The sequence below is a fragment of the Cornus florida genome, unplaced genomic scaffold (genome assembly GCF_030987335.1).
Source record: "Cornus florida cultivar Cherokee Brave unplaced genomic scaffold, ASM3098733v1 CherokeeBrave_3.0.0_Hap2_Chr04, whole genome shotgun sequence".
In the NCBI taxonomy this organism is placed as follows: domain Eukaryota; kingdom Viridiplantae; phylum Streptophyta; class Magnoliopsida; order Cornales; family Cornaceae; genus Cornus; species Cornus florida.
In genome coordinates, this window is record NW_026775574.1 from 102,806,966 (window position 1) to 102,828,846 (window position 21,881).

At 40.2% G+C, this 21,881-nt stretch overlaps 1 protein-coding gene across 1 annotated transcript; it reads left to right on the plus strand.

Moving 5' to 3' along the window:
* The first annotated feature begins 655 nt into the window (after positions 1-655).
* LOC132305489 (tryptophan aminotransferase-related protein 2-like) lies at positions 656-4,075 on the plus strand. Its single transcript, XM_059803124.1, has 5 exons — positions 656-1,505; positions 1,745-2,048; positions 3,020-3,300; positions 3,405-3,709; positions 3,833-4,075. The coding sequence occupies exons 1-5, from the start codon at positions 1,303-1,305 to the stop codon at positions 4,015-4,017; spliced, it is 1,278 nt and encodes a 425-aa protein (XP_059659107.1). The 5' UTR covers positions 656-1,302; the 3' UTR covers positions 4,018-4,075.
* Positions 4,076-21,881: the final 17,806 nt, after the last annotated feature.

Here is a 21,881-nt window from a genome sequence, read left to right on the forward strand (position 1 = left end):
TGCATTAAATTCTATTTAAAATAATTTTGAGTATAGGCCAAGCTCGCCATCTCTTGTTAGAGTTATCCTTGCACTTTATTAAGGTACAAAAATTAAAAAAAAATAATAATAAAAATAAAGCAATGCTCTCGTTTTGAGTGATAAAGTTGAGTCCCCGACATGTCTAAAGGTAGATAAGTTAATTTTTTAGGGTTAGATATTTATTGCTTGCACCATTTGTGGTAGGAGTGTAACTTAAGTTGGGTTAATTCGAATCTAACTTGAGTCTAACTTAATTTTTTATGAATTTGGGCAATCATTTTTACAATTAAGATTGGATTTAGGTTGAAAAATCTTTAACTCAAATTTAATTAAGGTTGGGCTTGCGTTGAAGTATTGGCAATCTGAGTCAACCGAACCCGAATTCTAATATTATTTATATATATATATTTACTTTTAAGTACATTATATACTATATTTAAATTCGGAATCTAAGCTGGAATGTAAAATTAGAAGGATGGGTTGGACTCGGGTTGAGGAAAGGGTAAGGATTAGGGTTGGACTTGGGTTTAACATTTATACAGTGAGTTGGATTCAAATTATACCTCAAATCCGTCCAACCTACTCAAGTTGTAGCCCTAATGTGCGCTACAAGAATATTTTTAAACTGGTGGTGTTTTAAGGTTGACTCATGGATGATTTTTCTTATACTTTGTACATCGTAATTATTAAAATTTATAACGTGCTCCACTCAATTTTAAAAGTCGATTTTCTTGTGCTTGCGCGCTAATGTTTTAAGGTTAACCCATGGGTGATTTTTTCTTTAAAAAAAATCAATAATTCCACAATGTTATAAGCAATTCGAGCCTTTAATTTTTTTTCTTTTATTTATTTATTTATTTTTTCTCTAAGTTGTAGTTACTGCAGTATCATTCAAAATGATTTTGCATATATATATATATATATATTGTCTAGTATTGAAACAAAAAACTCAGTTAGAGTGATTTGTCGAAACTGAGGAGGGTGGTTGTATGCATTAATTCTTCTTGCATCTCTACCTGAAATCCCTCCCTCCATGCATGCATGCATGCATCCGTGTTGGCGCGCATTTCCGTTTGCAGTCCACACCTGTCCCCCCGCATATTTCGCTCCTTCCTCCAGTTGTCGTGGATTTCTCTGTGATCGGAGCTATATATTTTTTGCATCTTCTGATTCTTCTTCTACCCTGAAACAGAGTCCCACTGTGTGTATATATCACTGTGTGTATCTATCACTCGCGTACTCCCCTGAAACAAAGTCCCACTGCGTGAACACTGTGTGAAGATGTACAAGTTTGTGTCCCTGAGACATGTTCTCCTCGTCTCTTTGGCCATCAATGTTGGGCTTCTATGGAGGTTTACCAACGAAGGAAATGGATCGGACGCAAACGTTCGAAGAAAGACCAATGTAATAAGGTCTTCTTCATTTACAACGGGGTTAATTTCAGTTGATGAAGTCCAACCTCAAGAGTTTATCAGTCTTCAAGTGTAATCTCTCTCTCTCTCTCTCTCTCTCTCTATATATATATATATATAGACACACACACTGACATACACTAGGGCAGAGAACTGAAATATGAAACTTTAAGCTCATCGCCTTTTGTTTTAAAAACATGTGGAATTAATTTAGTATTTTTGTCAGAATTTAGCATTATGGTACTGTATAATATTTGTTATAGCTAAATTTACTAATACTAAGTTTTAATTTTATATGTAATTCAATGCAGTGGCGACCCCACAATGTATACAAGATTCTGGCGGGAAATGGGGAACAAGACTACAGTCGTTTTATCCGGAGACCAGCACTTGAGTTACATATCCAACGTGAAAAACCTTTGCTGGTTTTTGGAACCTAAGCTTGAGAGTGCAATCACCAGATTGCACCAATTAGTGGGGAATGCGGTCGTCGACGATCGCCACATTGTGGTGGGAACCGGTTCCTCGCAGCTCTATCATGCTGCACTGTATGCTCTCTCTTCGCTCGATGCTTCAGAGCCGATGAGCGTGGTTGCAGCTGCACCATACTACTCGGTGAGTTGTCTTTATTTATTTAATTTTTTTTTTTTTTATGGAAATTTTATTTGATGAGTTTGATCATGTAATGCGTCCTCTTTGATATTTTTGTTATTGTAATCAATAATATACACATTTATTAATTTCCCAATAACTGACTTTATTATCTCTCTGATTATTCCAAATAGGGTTTTTCAGAAAAAGAGGTTTCTGTAGCTCAACGTGGGGAAGATAATAGATGGATAGAGATAAATTTCCTAGAATTGAATGAGATAATTATGTGATAGATCGTAGAGGATGAGAGAGAATTGAAGAGAGAGAAAGAGTTGGGTAACCCTGGTCTGACGTGGCTATGCCATGTTTGATTCGGACTATCATTCATTCGGGCAGATTAATTGGGTCGGCTCATGAGTATCATTACTCTTTTTTAATATTTTTATTATTGAAATCAATAATATACACATTAATTAATTTCCCAATAGAAAAAATGAATTTCCCATAGATACTTAATTTTTTACCTTTAAAAAATCATAGATACTTTTTGAAATTTATTTAATGATTATTTATACTTATATATATATATTTCTTTTAATGCTGGTGAAATGTCAAAGTTAAATACTAAAATCGAATTTATGTTTGCTACCATCAATACATTTTTTGGTGGCGTCCAGTAAAAAAAATTTACGAGGGGCATTGCACGTTGTTAACATGTCTATTTATACATTTTAAATTTATTTTGAACAGCATATATTTCCATCAACAATGTCTAAAATCGGCGATTGACATTGAACGTGACAATAATATTACTACCAAATTGTAATTGATAGTTCTTTTCTTTCGATAAGCTTAAAATTTTCATAAAAAAACAGCAAAAATGTTCACTAACCTATTGTTACTCCACTGGATTTTATTTCACTACAAGCATTTAATTTGTTGAACATTTAATTCATTTGTAGTGCTTTACCATTATATGTGTTTATTGCTTGCAGTCTTACCCATCAATGACTGATTTATTAAAGTCTGGGCTTCATAAATGGGATGGTGATGCACACAAATTCAATAAGACCAAGCCATATATTGAAGTTGTGACATCCCCAAACAACCCAGATGGTTTTATAAGGAAACCAGTGGTAAATCATGAAAATGGAAGAGTGGTTCATGACCTTGCTTACTACTGGCCACAATATACTCCAATTTCTTCTCCGGTAGACCATGAACTCGTGATGTTCACTGTCTCCAAAGCCACAGGCCATGCCGGGATGCGCATAGGGTGAGAATTATATAATATACGTTATAAATTCAAAAATTATCAAAATTAGGAATATTTTGGTCGATATAGTATTTTTTAAGTATTGGTGTTTTTATATTTTGCAGTTGGGCTCTTGTTAAGGATGAAGAAGTTGCCAAAAAAATGGTGAAATACATCGAGCTCAATAGTATAGGCGTGTCAAAAGATTCACAGCTTCGAGCCACAAAGATTCTGCAAGCTGTGATTGATAGTTACGACCATACTAGCATCCCTGAAGAAGGTGAAACCTTATTTGAGTTCGGTTTTAACCTTATGGCAGAAAGGTGGAAGAAATTGAGGACAGTAGTGAAACAGAACCCTATTTTTAGTTTACCTAACTATTCTCCAGGGTTGTGCAGTTTTAGCGGTCGCACTTTTGAACCACAACCAGGTAATATCAGATGCACGTAGTATTATAATATTTGGAATATTTTTTGCCCTTGCTCGAGATAATTTCGTGAAATGATGTTTTTTTTTTCTTGTTACGTAATCATAGTCTTTTCTTCTTTTGCAGCATTTGCATGGTTGAAATGTGAGGGACAAATAGAGGATTGCGAAAGCTTCCTTCGGAGCCACAAGATACTAACTAGAGGAGGGGAGAAGTTTGGGGTTAGTACGAAGCACGTAAGAATTAGCATGGTGGATGAGGATAATACTTTTGATCTCTTTGCAGAGAGATTATCCACCATCCGTCAATAACAGTCCAAATGTGGTCTAATGTAAATAAATTTGTTAATATGTAGGACAATTATACATTTTTTTGTACAAACTCTACATAAATATCACATATATATATATGGATCTCTATTTACCATTTGTATGCGATTTTAAGATGTCATTTAAATTTTAGGAAGATGTACACTGAATTTTGCTTCTCAACTTGAGCAAATGAATCTATGCACGCCCTGGTTCAAAGCAATCTCGACCTTTAAAATCGAAAGAATGAGCATGAGCCCTAACTCATATGACAGAGAAACATGGAAGATACTTTCAACACATTTTCTAAAATTTCTGGACAGCCAAACAAAAAAATAGAGAGAGAAAATAAAATTTTCACAATCACTCCTTTGTCTCTCTCAGCTCCAAAACCAAACCGATCAATTATAAGATCTTCACAAACTCAATCCAACAACACAGAGATAAGCCCCAACTTAATGTACATATGGATTAGGTGGGTTCGAAGATTAATATGAAAAAAAGTGTGTGGGTGAAAGATGAAATACAGAAGATGCTTTATGAAACCCTAACTCACAGAAGGAAGGATCCATAGATAGAGAGAGAAAGAGACGAAGTGAAATGGTGTCAGCTAGTGACGGTGGGATGAGAGAGAGGGATGAACACATTTGACAAAGGGATAGAAAATAAAGGGTTGGTTGAAAAAAAATAATAAGGAAGTCACTGGAGCACATTTTAACAAGGGAATACATTAAAAATAGGTTTTAGGTGGCGGCATAAAACGAGTCGTCACTAAAATGTAGCCGAGCGCTTGTTCATTTATTTAAAAGCTTAAATTATTGAGTAGTGTTACATATTCACCCATTTATATTCCTTTTATTTTTTATCCGGATTTGATGTGGGATAAATACCCCTTATAACATTCTCCTCCATCCGAACTCGCAACACATTCGTTACGGTCGAGCCACCCTGTCTACCCGGGTGGCTCACCCGGACTCCTTTCGGTTCGGGTGCTTGGTGTGGCACTCTGGATCAAGAACTAAGTTTGGCTCTGATACCAAATATAACGGCTGAACGATTGTCCATTCACCAAAAAACTTAAAGTTATTGGGTAGCGTTGCATATCCACCCATTTATCTTTCCGTTCGGATCTTATGTGAGACAAATACCCCTTATAACACTTGAGATATAGTACTTAAGCATCAAATAGTTGAATAATTTCAAATTTTCATTAATTACAATAAACAATAGTACTATTAAGTGTCGCGAGAGCATCTCCAACCATTTTGTATATATTTTTTTTTTGTGTAAATCTAATGTGTCATAATAGATTGAATTATTTAGTTTTAGCTCTAACGATTGTTCAATGTCATGCCTGGACCCCACATAATTTTTACAAACTTACTTAACATAATCTTTTAAGTTAGACTTATAAAAAAAAAAAATAGTAATAGTAAAATAATCTTTTAGTTAGGATTAAAAGGATGAAGTAGTGAAATGGTCATTTCTAATTTCCACAATAGCAAAGTTGGATAAATAATTCACTTGTTGATCAAGAATATTTGTTCGGTTCTCGTTAGCTTAACCATAGTGAGCTAAGCCACAAATTTAGACCAAACGTTCCTGACACCGTGTAAATCATAAAATTACAAATATATCTTAGGGCACACTTTGAGCCAAACAAAAGCATACTGGGGCATAGTAATTACTAATTAGTAGGTAGCCTTGTATTGTACATATTTTTTTTGATCTGTTATAAAATTGACCATACATTATGTAGGGGTTCTTTTTTACTAGGTAATAAAATAACAATAAAATAGAGATATCAGGAATACAAATATGAAGGAAAATAGAGGAGATTCTCAGTGTAGGAGGAGGAGAAGAAGACCAACTATCAAGATCAAGATGGTGGTAGGGCGAGTATACAGTATTTCATGACAACTTTTCTTCAGTTCGGGAGGTTGGTTCTTTCTTCATAGGACAGTGCCATTTATAGATCTAGATTCCACTGGTCATTATCCAATGGTCCCTCTTATGCATGGTTCCTCGCATGCATCACCCCAAATCCGGATTACGTAAGTAATCCCAAAGATTTAGGGGTCTGAAGGGTTTAATCCTTTCCTCGAGCCTTGTCCCATGTTGCTATGTCACTTCTCCTCTAATCAAGGGCATTAAATGTTGCTTGGTCATCGGTTGGTCAAGCCTGACACAACATTAATTGTGATTTTAAGGTTTGCTGTCACGACGTGTATAATCCCATCATCTTGTTAATTGGGCCTTGCCGAGAGCGAAGACACCTCTTGACTTCTCATCCACCAATCCAAGATCCTTCTAAGTTTCCCAAACATGGATTCCTATAACACGAAGATCCTACCTTCATCTCGTGCTAAGGAGCTCCGATCTTTCAAGACAACATCGTTTGGCGTAACACCAGGATTCGGGATATTCGAGAGTCGGTCTCTTGAGACTTGATGGGCCTGGTGTGGCGCCAAGACTTGGAATGCTTGAAGATCAGCTTTTCGAGGCTTATTGGGCCTGGGGCGATGCCAGGGCTTAAACTGCTCGGGATTTGATCTTTCGAGGCTTGATGGGCCTGGAGCAATGCCAAGGTTGTGCTCGAGATTTGATCTTCGAGGCTTGAGGGCCTGGAGCGATGCCAGGGCTTAAAGTGCTCGAGATTTGATCTTTCGAGGCTTGAGGGCTTGGAGCGATGCCAGGGCTTAAAATGCTCGAGATTTGATCTTTCGAGGCTTAAGGGTCTGGATCGATGCCACGGTTTAGAGTGCTCGAGATTTGATCTTTCGAGGCTTGAGGGCCTGTATCAATGCCAGGGCTTAGAGTGCTCGAGATTTGATCTTTCGAGGCTTGAGGGCCTGGGGCGATGCCAGGGCTTAAAGTGCTCGAGATTTGATATTTCGTGGCTCGAGGGCCTAGAGCGATGCTAAGGCTTAAAGTGCTCGAGATTTGATCTTTCGAGGCTTAAGGGCCTAGATTAATGCTAGGGCTTAGAGTGTTCGAGATTTGATCTTTCGAGGCTTGAGGGCCTGGATCGATGCCAGGACTCAGAGTGCTTGAGATTTGATCTTTCGAGGCTTGAGGGTCTAGGGCGATGCCAGGGCTTAAAGTGCTCGAGATTTGATATTTCGAGGCTCGAGGGCCTGGAGCGATGCCAGGGTTTAAAGTGCTCGAGATTTGATCTTTCAAAGCTTGAGGGCCTGGAGCGATGCCAGGGCTTAGAGTGCTCAAGATTTGATCTTTCGAGACTTTTGATTTTTTAACTTGCCACGGAGGATTTAGCTAGGGTTGTATTGACTTGTCAACGTGCCACATCAGCGTCTGATAATTGACACCCACATTTTGCCCCCTGCACGTGCGACGATTCAAAATGAATTATTGCGCATGCAAGATTAGGTTTCTAGGTCATTTATTGTTTCGAAGAGGCTAAAGAGACGCGAGCATGAAAGGTCGCCTCCAGTTATTAATGCGCCGTCTGTTGCCGATTTGATTTTTGGGGGTTCCCGAGGTAAGAGGGCTATTAAAACGAAACAGTGACGGAATAAAGGGTTACTTGTAAAGGACTTAGAAAGTACGGAGATTACCTGAACTTCCATCGTCGTCGGAGAAGAGATCTCACGAAAGTTTAAAGTTCTTTGGTTCATTGTTTGATTAGTGGAAGGGACTGCTACCATGGTTAGCAAGAAACAAGAGTTATGCAAGAAGGATTGCCCTCCGCCAAAGGTGACGGGCGAGCAAGGCTGTGGTCAGAATGGTGACGGGCACCATTTTTTGGAAAAAGTGACCTGTTTTGGTACTGGGCGAGTAAGGTTGTGGTCGCCGGCGAACCACTTAAAGTGGTTGAATTGATGGAGGAGGAAGTTGAAATGAACCTAGCTCCTCGCATCCCTGCGGATACGATCCTGCGATTTGGGGTCGAGCAAGGGCAATATCCATGGTCCTATGTGAACTTCAATAATCATATAAGTCCAACCCATAGTTGGGAAAAATGGACGGACGCGATCCTTGCAAACCCAGAGTACGAGGCAATCTTGGACGCAGCGAGTTTAACACCGTGTATTAAGCTGTTTCGCCAAATACACATTCCTCATGACATTGTAGGTTTATGGGAATTAACCTCGCGATAGAGCTTAAGCTCACACACTTTCATTACTGCGTGGGGAGAGTTCACTCCCACGATTGAGGATGTGAGCCAGTTGTTAGGCCTACCTTTTCAAGGGGTAGAAAATCCTGGCTCTTGGGAGTTCGTGCAAGCTGAAGAGACTTTGGCTCATGATCTCAAGACGGCATTGGAGAAAACCAAAAATTTTAGGTCGTTGTGGGGCGCACAGGGTGTTCGCCATGCTAAGCGAGGCAAGGGTACACGCAAAGCCACTCTTAGGGCGTTAGTGTGATACTATTTTAAGGACTTCCCCATGACAAAAAAGAATCTCTCAGAGGAGGGAAGAAAAGGGATTCCAGGTCCCTGGGCTGATCATGTTTCCAGTCTCGCGGCCTACTTACTATGTTAACTATCGAGATACCTGTTCGAGGGGACTCCGGAGGATGCTCCGCAGCCACGACTTGTGGATCTAGAGGTGAAAGTGGCCCTCGCACCTCTCTTTTTGGGAACATTATACCACCGACTCGATATGGTGTGGGAAGACATGTGACAGTCTGTGGGGCGCTATGTTCATTGCTCGTACGCGTCTACCATATTTCTACAAATGTTCCTGTACGAGAGGTTCCAATCTTATGCTCCCATCCCAGTAGACTTGGCTGTGGACGAGGAGGTGGTGCGAGGCATGAGATGGCATGGTCGGTCGCCACGAGGACGGCTAGGATATGCCTTGGACCAAAGCTTCCAATTCATTAGTCGTCCTTATGTGGTGGACCTGCCTGCGGCTAAAACTCTGCCTATGTATTTTGATGATAATGAGCACATTCCAGCGGGTGCTCATCGTTTGAATACGAGCGAAGTGTTGGTGTTCTTGTTGATGAGCACCCCTGGCTACTTGCCCGCAATATGGGAAGGGGGCCAAAAAGCAAAGACATATAATGTAATACCCCTAGTTTTCAAAAGGACAAAATGGGAATTTAATTTTGCATTTTGGTTTTTATTTCATTTTTATTTGATTATATGACTTAGTTGTTTGAATTGATTGTTTTATTTGGGGAATTTATTTTATGTGTAATTGCTTAATTGCTTAATTACTATTTATGTGTATTTAATTTAATAGTTGAATTGTTTGTGTGTGATTTAATTTAATTATTTTATTTGTATGATTTAATTGACGTGTATTGTTGGTTAGTTTATATAATTTATTTGTCAATTGTTTATTTAATTTTTTTAAATGGTCGTGGATATAGATTAGGGTTAGGGTTTTCTTTTATGGGGAGTATTTAGCCGACTTTTAAATTAGTCGAAATTAAAAGTAGGTTAAATATAGAATGAAGGCCTATATATATTGAACAAAATAAGTCTGTTAGGGTTAGAAAACCCTATGCACGTATTAGTTTTGAGAAGGCAAAGCAGAGGAAAAAGGGGCAGTGACCAAAGGAGGAAGGGAATGTATTAGGTTTGCCGGAATTTGCAGATGAAGGTTGAAGGTTTCAAACTGAAACCTAGAGGCAAGTTTCATTCTCTCCTTCCTGTAAACTTGTGTTCTGTGCATTCTTTATAGTCTCCAGGGACTAATTAAACTTTTAAAAATTCATGATTGACGCATAATGTATCAGACTGTAATCTGTTTATGGTTTAGATCACTGAAATTTGGTTTTTGCATAAAACTGTGTTGAGTATGGTTTTAAACTTCTGTAAATTTATTCGTAAGGAGTTTCTAGGATGGTTTGGACTACAATTTAACACTGAAAACTTTAAAACGAATTGTTGATATATGTTTCAGACTTTAAACTGTTCGTATGCTTAGTTAAACTGAATTTGGTTTTTCTTGCATAAACTGTTGTGTGTAGTTTAAGTTTTTTGTCAATCGGTTCACACTGGAATAAGAGGAGTCTCTAGGGGTTTAAGAACTTTAATTGACCTCTAATAATCTTAAGAAGTCTGGAATAGGATATTGGACGTCGCCGGAAACACAGAAGGTAACCGGACGAAGCAGAAAAGAAGCTGGAGCAGAGGAGAAGGCTCAAAGGAGGAGAGAGACGGCTCCAGAAGGTGGGAGCCGGCTCCCCCCCTTCATAGAGCCGGCTCCAAGGGGTTAGGGAGCCGGCTCTAAGGTAAAAAGAGCCCACTCTTGATTTTTAGAGTAGGCTCCTTTGGTTGGGTCTTGTTTGGGTGCATTCTGGAATTTGTCTGGGCACTTTTGGGCCATGTTTGGGATTTTAAATGGTTTCAGGGACTGGAATGAAAATTCTAAAAGTAATTTCAAGGGATGTTAAACCATCTAAGTGTATGATTTGGTTCATAGGGTAAATGGAATAAACAGTGTAAAAATAAGCGACTTTGTACGCTGCTAACGGATCGGAAGGACTAAGTTGCTAAGTCTTGTTTTAAAAATTTAACGGATGGTAGCATGGACTTTAAACATGATATTGGGCTATATTGGAGCCACACTTGATAAATTAATGTTTTTATCTTTATAAATTTTATTATGGTAGCATGCTAGGATCATTTATATATCATGGTTGATCTATGCATACCTTGGATATTAATTAATGAAATACAAATTCTTTTTCTGCGATATATGGATTTAAGCTTGGATAGTAATTGTTGTGATATTAAGCACTATTCTACAATTACTTGGGTTATAGTTTGGACTTAAATTTCTGAACTAATATTTGGATTCTGTTAATTTAATTGGATGTTGGCCTGGAATTAATCGAAGAAATAACTAGATATATATATTTTCTGTCAATTACATAAATGGGTGCTGGATTTTAACTTGGTGAACTATTAAACCTTGTCTTGATTAGTTACGTGGATGGATTCTGGATTGCTAGTTGATGAATTGTTTAAATTATGTATATCAACTATTTGGATTACGTGGATATGATTTGATGAACTGCTTAAAATGTTACATCATTCAAGGATCATTTGCATTATATGTACCGGTATGGGACGGTGACATATTAGGGATAGATTAGATCAAAAAGCTAAGTCCTACCCCTTCATACATAAGGAATGGATTAACTAAAACAGTTAAATCCTATATGGATGCATGTCCTGTCAACTAAAATAGTTGAACGACATAATGAATATTTGTTTTATCTTTCTGCACTAGGAAGGAATATATATATTTATAGTACCGTGATACGAGCTTGAGTCTCCTGATCACGGTTAGGGCGCGTATATCGCAAAGGTTGAGTAGCTGGATATAACTAATGTTCCCTGGTAGGTCTAGGTACTTGGCCGCTGAAAAGCGTGTTTTATAGGTCACCTTCTACTCAGGCTGAACCATGTTATAGGCTAGTGAACATCCTATAGTGTGTATATATATATGGACTATTGTAGATATTGTCGAGCTATCTAGGATGTATCTGCGTATCGGGTTTATGTACGGATTGTAGTAGATTGGAACTTGCATGTGGGCCTGACCCAGTCCTATTTTTCAGGTGTTCATGAGTACCAGGCTTAGGGTTTGATCGTGGTGATGCAGATACAGTCACTCACTCTTCCGACTACATAGGATATTCTTTCTTATTTTGGTTTTGGATTTTAATTCTGTAAATGTTTTACCAGTTGGAATTATTAGGGGTCCACTAGATGGATTCCCGAGTTGTACAGATTTGACGGATTTAAATGTTATTAATTTATTATTTAAGGTTCGAGGATTTTCATTTTAGTTTCTTTCAGTGCATTATTATTTTATTCTTAGTTCAGTTTTATTCTTGCTTGGTTACATATTAATTGTCTGATATCCCTCGTATCTATGCTCGGACTTGATCACCCGTGGCTCTAGAATCGAGGGGTATCACATATAACCCTCACAGAGTCCCTCTGCAATTTGGCTACGATAGGGGGGTGCCCTCATAATACATCTTTGTGGAGGGCGAGGACTCTTACGAAAGTAGCTTTGCGAGATTTGTAGCGGCTCACATTGGGCTACTCCGCGAAGGAATTGGTGGTGTCTTCCTGCCAGGAAGAGGCAGGGTCTCGAGATGTACAAAGACGGCTCGTTCACTATGGGCAATAGAGTTAGCGAGCTGGAAAGATTTCTGTTAGAGTCCTGCCCATTGTGCAAAGGCATTAGTGATCTATTTTGGGGACCATTCACTAAGGCCTCCAATAGAATTTGACAGGGGGGACCTCTGCAGCTTCGCGCTTGACCTTGCACCCACTGCAACGTAACAAGGGGAATCCTCTCAACCCGTCGCGGCAACCACTAATCCTGCCGTTGAGGCAGCCCCAGTGCCTGTCCGTAGGGGCAAGACGAGGGCAATTTCACGCGCAAACCTTGCCCCCCCCAGCAAACGCGCGACTGTAAGTGCTGCAGAGCCAGCAATTGCTAGCGTGAGGGAGGAGAGGGTAAGGCCTCCAGCGCCAAGTACATCTCAACCCATGGCCTCCGTAAGCAGAATCCTACGAACCAACTGAGAATGAGGATACGACTACTTTTGAAGATGATGGCGAACAGCCTCTTGTTAGAGAGCATGGTTCGATGGCTGCAGCCTTTGGGCCAGGGCAAGGGGGGTCGCGCAGGCTTCACCGGGTGCGAGATGGTGGAATTGACGCCACTGTCCATGATATAAGCTTTGGCGAGGTACTAGCTTCTAACAGTGAATTTCCAAATTTACCTACTTTTGATTTTATGAAAGCCTTAGGTGAGAGTGCCCTGTATTGTTATGGTTAGGAGGACTCTTCAACGAGGATGAAAGAGGAAAAAATGGAAAAGCTCGTGCTGGATGTCTCACCTCTCATCACCATTCGAGACGTACCTGTGCGCACGCATGCCGCTGAGGTGGCAGAAATGATGCGAGGGTATGTAAGTGCTACAGTGCCACCTCAAGCGAGCGCTGCCATTGCCGAGGACACAGTACTTCCCCAAGAGGGGAGGATATGTCTTGAGACGATGCCTAAGTGAGGGTTGAGAATGGGTCAGAATCTCTAAACCCTAAGGTGATAAGTCGTTCAGGCGATGCTGCAGCTGGGTCACCTAGGGGCGAAAATGTAGAGGTGGCCCTGCGAGGTGATACAGATACAATTTCGAGTTCGCCCATGGAGATGCGAGAACCCCCACAACCGAGAGATGAACAGATGGGAGAGTACGTCTCTTCCGAAAGGGGCGAGGCCTCTAAGCGAGACCCCCAAGCCTCGCCTTTAGAGACACATGAGACAGAACAAGCTTCTTTGGTAAGCGAGAAGGCGTTGATGGAGTAGCAACCTTCACCAGTCCTCCCGGTGCCACAAGCGAAGACTACTGTGGTGAATGTGATACCCCTCAGATCCGAGACACGGGTTGATCAGGCCCAGGCCCAAACCCGAGGGATATCAAAGAATTAATATGTAACCGAACACAGAATACAAGATAACATAAGAAATAAAAATAATAAGCTGAAAGAATTTAGAAATAAAATCCTTTATAATTAAATACTTAAAACCTGATAATCCAAAACTCCATAAGTTTACAACTCGGGAATCCATCCGTTGGACCCCTTATTAAAAGTCTCCAAAAGATACTGAAATAATAAAAATAAAATCCAAAGCTATCATAGAGAAGATTCCTACATAATCGGAGGAATGAATAGCTGTATCTGCTCTGCACGTCCAAACTCTAACCCTGGAACTGACGAACACCTGAAAAAATAAAGAAGTGGGTCAGGCCCACATGTAAGTCCTGATCTACTACAATCCAAACAGTAATCCGATACCCAGATACATCCTAAGAAGACTCAACAATATCTAGAGTCGTCCATATATGTATATAGTACACATTATAGGACGCTTGCTAGTCCAATAGGTCTGTCTCAGCTTGAATAAAAGGCAACATGCGAATACGCACCCGAATGTGAGCATGAGTACCTAGACCTACCAGGGAATAACACCTATGTCCAGTTATCCATCCTAGGCGATATACGCGCCCTAACCATGGTCCTGAGACTCAAGCTTCTACCATGTCACATAAAATAAATATATAAAGTCCGTACTCCTAATACAAAATATCATCCATCTGTATAGTGGTCTGATATATGTATAACCAATCCATCCTGAAACCACAATAGGTCATTCAATTTATTTGTTTGACATGACACAAGTAGGTGATGGACTTAACCTTTATTGTTAATCCATACCTTAATCTAAATTTGATAGGACTTAGTGTTTTAAACTAATCCATTCCCAATATAGGTAGGTCTTAGTGTTTTGAACCAAGCCATCCCTAATATGACACCGTCCCATACCGGTTCATATATATATATCCATATAAGTAGGACTTAACCTTTTTATGGTTAGTCCAACTCATTCCAAATTAGGTAGGATTTAGTGCTTGAACTAATCCATACCTAGTATGTCACTGTCCCATACCGGTACATACAATCCTCCAATTAACGAAGTTGACAAAAACAGGAATAAGTATTTATCAACCATACTCCAGAATTATCATAAATATAGTTTAACATGTATATAACCAACTTATGCATTCGATATAAGATCTAGAATCCCAATTACAGTCCGTTAAATTTATTAAGTAGAATTACACAATCTACCTCTCCAAACAGTACCATAACTGATGCAATGCAAAACAGATTTTAACACCAGTTGATCCCAACTAAGCATACATATAACTATACAATAGTATGCTTATAACACAGCTGCAAAACATGATTTATAAATCCAAGTCATGCAGAGAAATAAAATTCCAAAAATAGTAGACAATAGAAATTAAATTTCAAATCATCCACCCACGGGTTCACTATTTAATCTTAAATTAATCCCATTCTTAGTTCCTACTTGTAATCATGCTTCCCAACATTTTTACAAGTCTTAAACATTAAATTACAACATCCAGTAGCCTTTAAATAATTTTAGAAAATCCAATTTCAGCCAAAAAGTCCTTAAAAATTCGATTCTGTGCGTTTCAAAATGGAGCAGGCTCTAAAATTTGGAGCTTGCTCAATTTTTCTCTTGGAGCCAGCTCTAAACCACTTAGAGCCGGCTCAAAGACACTTGGAGCCACCTCCAAATAAGTTTCGAGCCGGCTCTAAGGTATTTGAGAGCCTGCTTTCTTTTCCCCTAGCCGCCGTTGTCCGTTCCAGCTTCGTCTTCTCCAATTCCGGTGATTACCAGAGCCTCTGTAACATGTTTTAATTCTCATTCTAGGTTCAATCTCAGTCCTAGGTACATATTAAACCACTGATATTCAATGATAGCATGCATAAAACATAGGTTTATAAGCAACAATTACAAAACCTTAGTCTGAAACTTTAAGCAACCCACAACAGATTTATTTGGTGATCTTCATTACTGTTTTAAGAACTTATTCTAGGGTTCATTTAAACATCTCAAACTAATACTAAAACATAGATATCCAATCACAACAGGAATTTAACACAAGTGCTAAATTAATCGGCAACAAGATTTCTGTTAAAACTTTTAAACAACATCAAACTGATTAACTCAATAGAAACAAAATACTGATTCAACATGCATACAAGATGAATTATAACATTCGTTTAATCTGTTTTAATGTTTGATTAATTCTTGGAGTCTAACTAGGCATGCACAGAACATGAATTAACGGGAGAGAGAAGAACAGAGACTTGCTTGCAGTTTCAGATTTGAAACTATAATCCACCGTCTCTATAAATTCCGGCAACGTCAACTTATTGTTATCAACCTCTGCCACTCCTAGTTAGGACCAGAACTCCTCCTTGAATCCCTCCCTTAATCTCCTAAAGTTTCTCTCGGTAAACCACACAAGCTCCCTCTCTGTTTCTCTGCCCTTACAACTCTCTGTATGACTCTGTTACGTGACTCTATTATTGAAGGTGGTGAGTAGAGTTTATCAAAAACCCTAGGCAGACGTATACCCATATATTTATAGAGTTATACCAAACCCTAAATTAATTTAAGCCCTAACTAAATCTTAACCGGCCCATAGAACATAATTAAAACCTGTGTCGACTAAATAAACTAAACCCTAAATTATAAAACAGTTAATTTTACAAAAGCACGTAATTAAGAAAACTTAAGAAACATAATTAAATAACCAATTAACCTAAAACTGTTTTATTTAAACAATTAATTCACGAAATGCAAATAATCAAGCAAATAATTTATTAACCAAATATTTAAAACAATTTAATTCAAGTAATGCAATTAATCCAGCAAACAATTTATTTAAACAAACAAAATACAATTTAAACAATAAATTTAGTAAAAACACACATACATCATTAAAATAAATGCCAGGACTATCCTTTTTAAAATTAGGGGTATTACATTCTCCCCCCCTAACAAAAGGAATTCCGTCCTCGGAATTCGCTTTTACCTTCTTCCCATAATTCAGGAAATTGCGAGCGAATGACATCCTCTCGTTCCCAAGTGGACTCAGCCTCATTGTGATGACTCCACTGAACACGTACCAAAGGAATAACCTTGGTACGAAGAATCTGATCCCGTCGGTCTACAATACGACACGGCGGCTCCAAATAAGTTGCATCCGGCTGTAACTCAATCTCCCCAACATCGATATGCTGATACCGATCCTCATCGCGCAGAAATTTCCGCAACATGAAAACATGAAACACGTTGTGGACGCGATCCAAAGTATCTGGAAGTGCCAACCAATAAGCAACAGCTCCAACACGATCCGTAATCATGAATGGACCGACAAACCGAGGTGCCAACTTCCCTTTCTTCCCAAAGCGCATAACACCTTTCATAGGTGACACTTTGAGGAGAACCTGATCTCCAACTATAAACTCCAAAGCACGAGTACGCCGAACAGCATAACTCTTCTGCCTACTTTGAGTAGTACGTATGCGATCCTTAATAAGAGCAATCTTTTCAGAGGTATCCTTGATGAACTCAGGACCCAAGAATCGATTCTCTCCAACCTCTATCCAACAAATAGGTGATCGACATGGTCGACCATACAATGCCTCAAATGGTGCCATACCAATAGTCTTCTGAAAACTACTGTTATATGTAAACTCCACAAGTGGCAAGTAATCCTCCCAATGGCCCTTGAAATCAAGAACACATGACAGAAGCATATCTTCCATAATCTGATTTACCCTCTTAGTCTGTCCGTCAGTCTGAGGATGATAAGTAGTACTAAGATGTAACTCCGTACCCAAAGCCTGCTGAAAGCTCTTCCAAAATCCAGATACAAAGCTTGAATCCCTGTCTGATATAATAGACAATGGAATGCCATGCAGCTTCACAATCTCTGAAATATAAAGCCTCGCCAACTGCTCCGAAGTGTAGTCAGTGCAAATAGGCAAGAAATAAGCTGACTTGGTCAACCTATCCATAATAACCCATATGGAATTATGCCCCTTGAAAGAATTTGGCAACCTTTCCACAAAATCCATAGAAATGCTCTCTCATTTTCACTCTGGTATCGGTAGTGGCTGTAGAGCTCCTGGCGGCCTTTGATGATCAATTTTAACCATCTGACAAGTACTACATCGTGAGACAAAAAGAGCAATGTCCCTTTTCATACCTGCCCACCAAAACTACCGCTTCATATCTTGATACATCTTGTTGCCTCCTGGATGAACAGAAAACTCGGAGTGATGAGTCTCAGTCATCACATCTTTCCTCAAATCATCAGTAGAAGGTACCACTAACCAACCCTTGTACCGCAAACCTCCATCAGCCCCAACATAGTAGAATAAAATCTCTCCAGAAGTTATCTCTGCAACTTTGTCGATATACTGCTGATTGGTGAGTTGTGCTTGTAAAACCTTACGAATAATGGAAGGTGTAACCACCATGCAAGCCATAAAAGCATCCGACAACTCATCTATATTCTTCAAAGCATTCCACTCAGTGGTGAATAAGACAGAAAGACTACCAACAGGTCGGCGACTGAGTGCATCTGCTACCACATTTGCTTTCCCTGGGTGATACTGTATCGAGAAGTGATAGTCTTTCACGAATTCCAACCACCTGCACCGTCTCATATTCAGCTCCCGCTGAGTGAACAAATACTGCAGACTCTTGTGATCGCTGAATAATCTGAAGGACTCACCCAACAGATAATGCCTCCATATACGTAAAACAAAGACCACAGCTGTCAACTCCAAATCATGTGTTGGATAATTAAGCTCATGAGGCTTAAGCTTCCGAGATCTATAAGAAATCGGTCGCTTCTCCTGCATCAAAACACATCCAAGACCCTGCAACGAAGCATCTATGTAAACAAGATATTCGATCCCGCTCTGAGTAGTAGCCAGAACCGGTACAGAAGTCAACTTCCTTTTCAGCTCATCAAAAGCTCGCTGACAGTGCCCATCCCACATGAACTGTACACCCTTCTTAGTCAGATGAGTGAGTGGCCCCGCAATCTTAGAGAACCTCTGAATGAACCTCCGATAGTATTCTACCAATCCGAGAAAACTCCGAATCTCGGTAGGTGAAGTAGGTTGTCCCCACTCAACCACAGCTGAAACCTTGGCTGGATCTACTGCTATCCCTTTTTCTGACACCACGTGACCCAGAAACTTCACTTCCCGCTGCTAAAATTCACACTTCTCGAATTTGGCATACAGCTGGTGCTCACGAAGCGTCTGCAACACCATCTGAAGATGTCTCGCACGATCGTCCTCCGATCGAGAATAGATCAAGATGTCATCAATAAAGATAATTATAAACTGATCCAAATAAGCCCGGAAGACTCTGTTCATTAAGTCCATGAACACTGCTGGTGCGTTAGTCATCCCAAATGGCATGACACAGAACTTATAAGATCCATATCTTGTAAGAAATGCGGTCTTAGGCACATCCTGCTCCCTAACCCTCAACTGATGATATCCAGAACGTAGATCAATTTTGGAGAAATATGTGGCTCCCCTTAACTGATTAAACAAGTTATCAATCCTGGGCAAAGGATACTTATTACGAATCGTAACCTTGTTCAACTCCCTGTAATCTATACACAAGCAGAGCGAACCATCCTTCTTTTTCACAAATAACACCGGTGCTCCCCAAGGTGATGTACTCCTATGAATAAAACCCTAGCTGAGTAATTGTTGAATCTGATCCCTCAGCTCTCTCATCTCCACCGGTGCCATCCTATAGGGTACCCTAGCAATAGGCGCAGTACCTGGAGCTAAGTCTATCACAAAATCGATCTCGCGACTAGGTCTCAACCCTGGAATCTCCTGAAATACATCCGGGAAATCCTGTACAATCAGTATATCATCCAATGATACAGTAATCCCCTCATCCGTTTCCTCCTCCACATGGAACAAATAGGTGCTACCGCCTCCTTTAGAACGTGGCATAGCTACTACATACATATCCTGACCAGGTATGGTAAATATAATAGATCTACCAAAACAATCAACTTGGGCATGGTAGTGAGACAACCAATCCATCCCAAGTATCACATCATAAGTGTTCATGTCCAGGACCAATAGGTTGGCTAGAAACCTGAGTCTGCCAATATCTAGTGTCACTGGCCCATCACTCTCATGTGTAATGGCTGTGTCGCCCAATGGTGTAGAAATACCCTGAGGTCTAGTACATACCCTCGTCCGCATCCCCGATAAAGCAACAAAAGTCCTAGCTACAAATGAGTGTGTAGCACCCGTATCAAATAAAACACGTCCATGAAAACTATGTATAGGAAACTTACCCTCAACAGCCTAAGGTGCCTGCATATCCTGTGGTTTAGGGTTATACACCCTGCCATAATGTAACTACTGTGGTGCCTGTCCTTGAGGCTGCGGTAGAGCTGGTAATGCTGGATAAGTCTGTCCCTGAATCCAAGGAACCTGTGGAGCTGGTAGAGGCACTGGCGCCCTCTGTCCCTGCTGCACATGCTGTCCCTGTCCCTGTCTCTGTCCCTGTCTGACTGTAGGACACTGCCTGGAAGTGTGACCATACTCCCCACAAGTATCGCAACTACCCTGGAAAGTACCGAATGGCCTCCTCTGTCGATTAGCTTGTGGCTGACCCTGTCCTACCTGTGGTCCCCCATTATGTTGATGATGAATAGGTGCCACATCCTTGGAAGCATCTGAACCACCCTCGTGCTTCTTCCAAGGCTGCTATCCCTGGAATCTGCCCTTGTCGTTCTGTCTTTGTCCATTCCCATTCCTTTTCTCAGCTGACTGGTTAACAGAGTCTCGGTCACCCCGCTTCTCACCCTTGGCCTGTCTAATATCCACTGTCAACTGGTACTGCTGTAGCGCGGCGTCTACCACATGAGCATAGGTAGTATAGGCTGGACTACCTGTTATAGCTCTCTTGATAGACCACATCAGTCCCTTGACGAAACTGTTGCGCTTCTTCTCCTCTGTATCCACCTCCTCCGATACAAAGAGAGACAACCGTGTAAACTGCTGCTCATACTCTGCCACTGTCATGTTTCCCTGTTGTAGATTGAGAAACTCAGTCTTCATGGCTGCCCTGACTGCATAAGGAAAATACTTTTTTTCAAAGCGTGCACTGAACTCATCATAAGTCAAAGCCATCATCTCCTCTATGGTGGTAACTGACTCCCACCACTGTAGTGCATCCCCAACTAGCTTGAAGGTAGCAAGCATCTGCTTCTGAACTTCCGTGCACTGAACCAAACGAAGATGTCGCTCGATGTCTTATTTCCACTGGTAAGTTGCTCTCGCATCGGTGGAGCCTATAAACTCAGGTGGGCTCCCCTTTGTGAAAGAACTCCTTGCCTTCTCCCAAGTATCAGTCTGAACAACTGGTGCTAGTACCGGTGCTGGTAATGGTGCCTGCTGTATCTGAGGCTGATTCCGAAGAGCAGCCGTTACCCCTGCTTCTATAGCCCGAACAATAAGGTCATTGAGGTGAGGGGGAAACTCTGGATCTTTTCCCTGATCCCAAGTCTGCTGAACTTCCTCTTGCTCCTCATAGAACTGACCTTCATCTTCCTGACGCTGCCTACGGGCCGCTTCCCTTCGTTGCAGATTGTTTCGTCTGGTTCTTGCGTTAGCCATTCTGTCAACACAAAAAGACAGACATTAGCACGACCAAACCGAACCGTAAAAAATACAATGAATCTTAATACTTAAGCTCTAATCAAGAGAAAACGCTACGCGGAAGCCTTATACGATAGAATCCTAGAGACACTTGAACCTGGAGTGCTCTGATACCAACTATGATACCCCTCGGATCCGAAATACGGGTTGATCAGGCCCAGGCCCAAACCCGAGGGATATCAAAGAATTAATATGTAACCGAACACAGAATACAAGATAACATAAGAAATAAAAATAATTAGCTGAAAGAATCTAGAAATAAAATCCTTTATAATTAAATACTTAAAACCTGATAATCCAAAACTCCATAAGTTTACAACTCGGGAATCCATCCATTGGACCCCTTATTAAAAGTCTCCAAAAGATACTGAAATAATAAAAATAAAATCCAAAGCTATCATAGAGAAGATTCCTACATAATCGGAGGAATGAATAGCTGTATCTGCTCTGCACGTCCAAACTCTAACCCTGGAACTGACGAGCACCTGAAAAAAATAAAGAAGTGGGTCAGACCCACATGCAAGTTGTGATACCCCCGGATTTCCGGATGCGGGTTGGCCAGGCCCACGCCCGATTACCCGAGGATATCAAACCAATTAGCAATAATCGAACACAGAATATAATTAAAACAAATGAAGTAAATAAAAACTTGCTGAAAAGAAACTAGAATGATAATCAAAAACCCCAGAATAAAATTTTATTAACAGATAAATTATTCCGTTACAACTGATCCTCCACGAATACAAATCATTCTCTAAATT

What these genes read in the sequence shown, in the direction of transcription:
- LOC132305489 (XM_059803124.1), top strand. Translation starts at nt 1,303, where the DNA reads ATGTACAAGTTTGTGTCCCTGAGACATGTTCTCCTCGTCTCTTTGGCC. An exon ending in CAGCTGCACCATACTACTCG is followed by an intron (nt 2,049 to 3,019) that starts GTGAGTTGTCTT and finishes TATTGCTTGCAG; the next exon opens with TCTTACCCATCAATGACTGA. An exon ending in CATGCCGGGATGCGCATAGG is followed by an intron (nt 3,301 to 3,404) that starts GTGAGAATTATA and finishes TATATTTTGCAG; the next exon opens with TTGGGCTCTTGTTAAGGATG.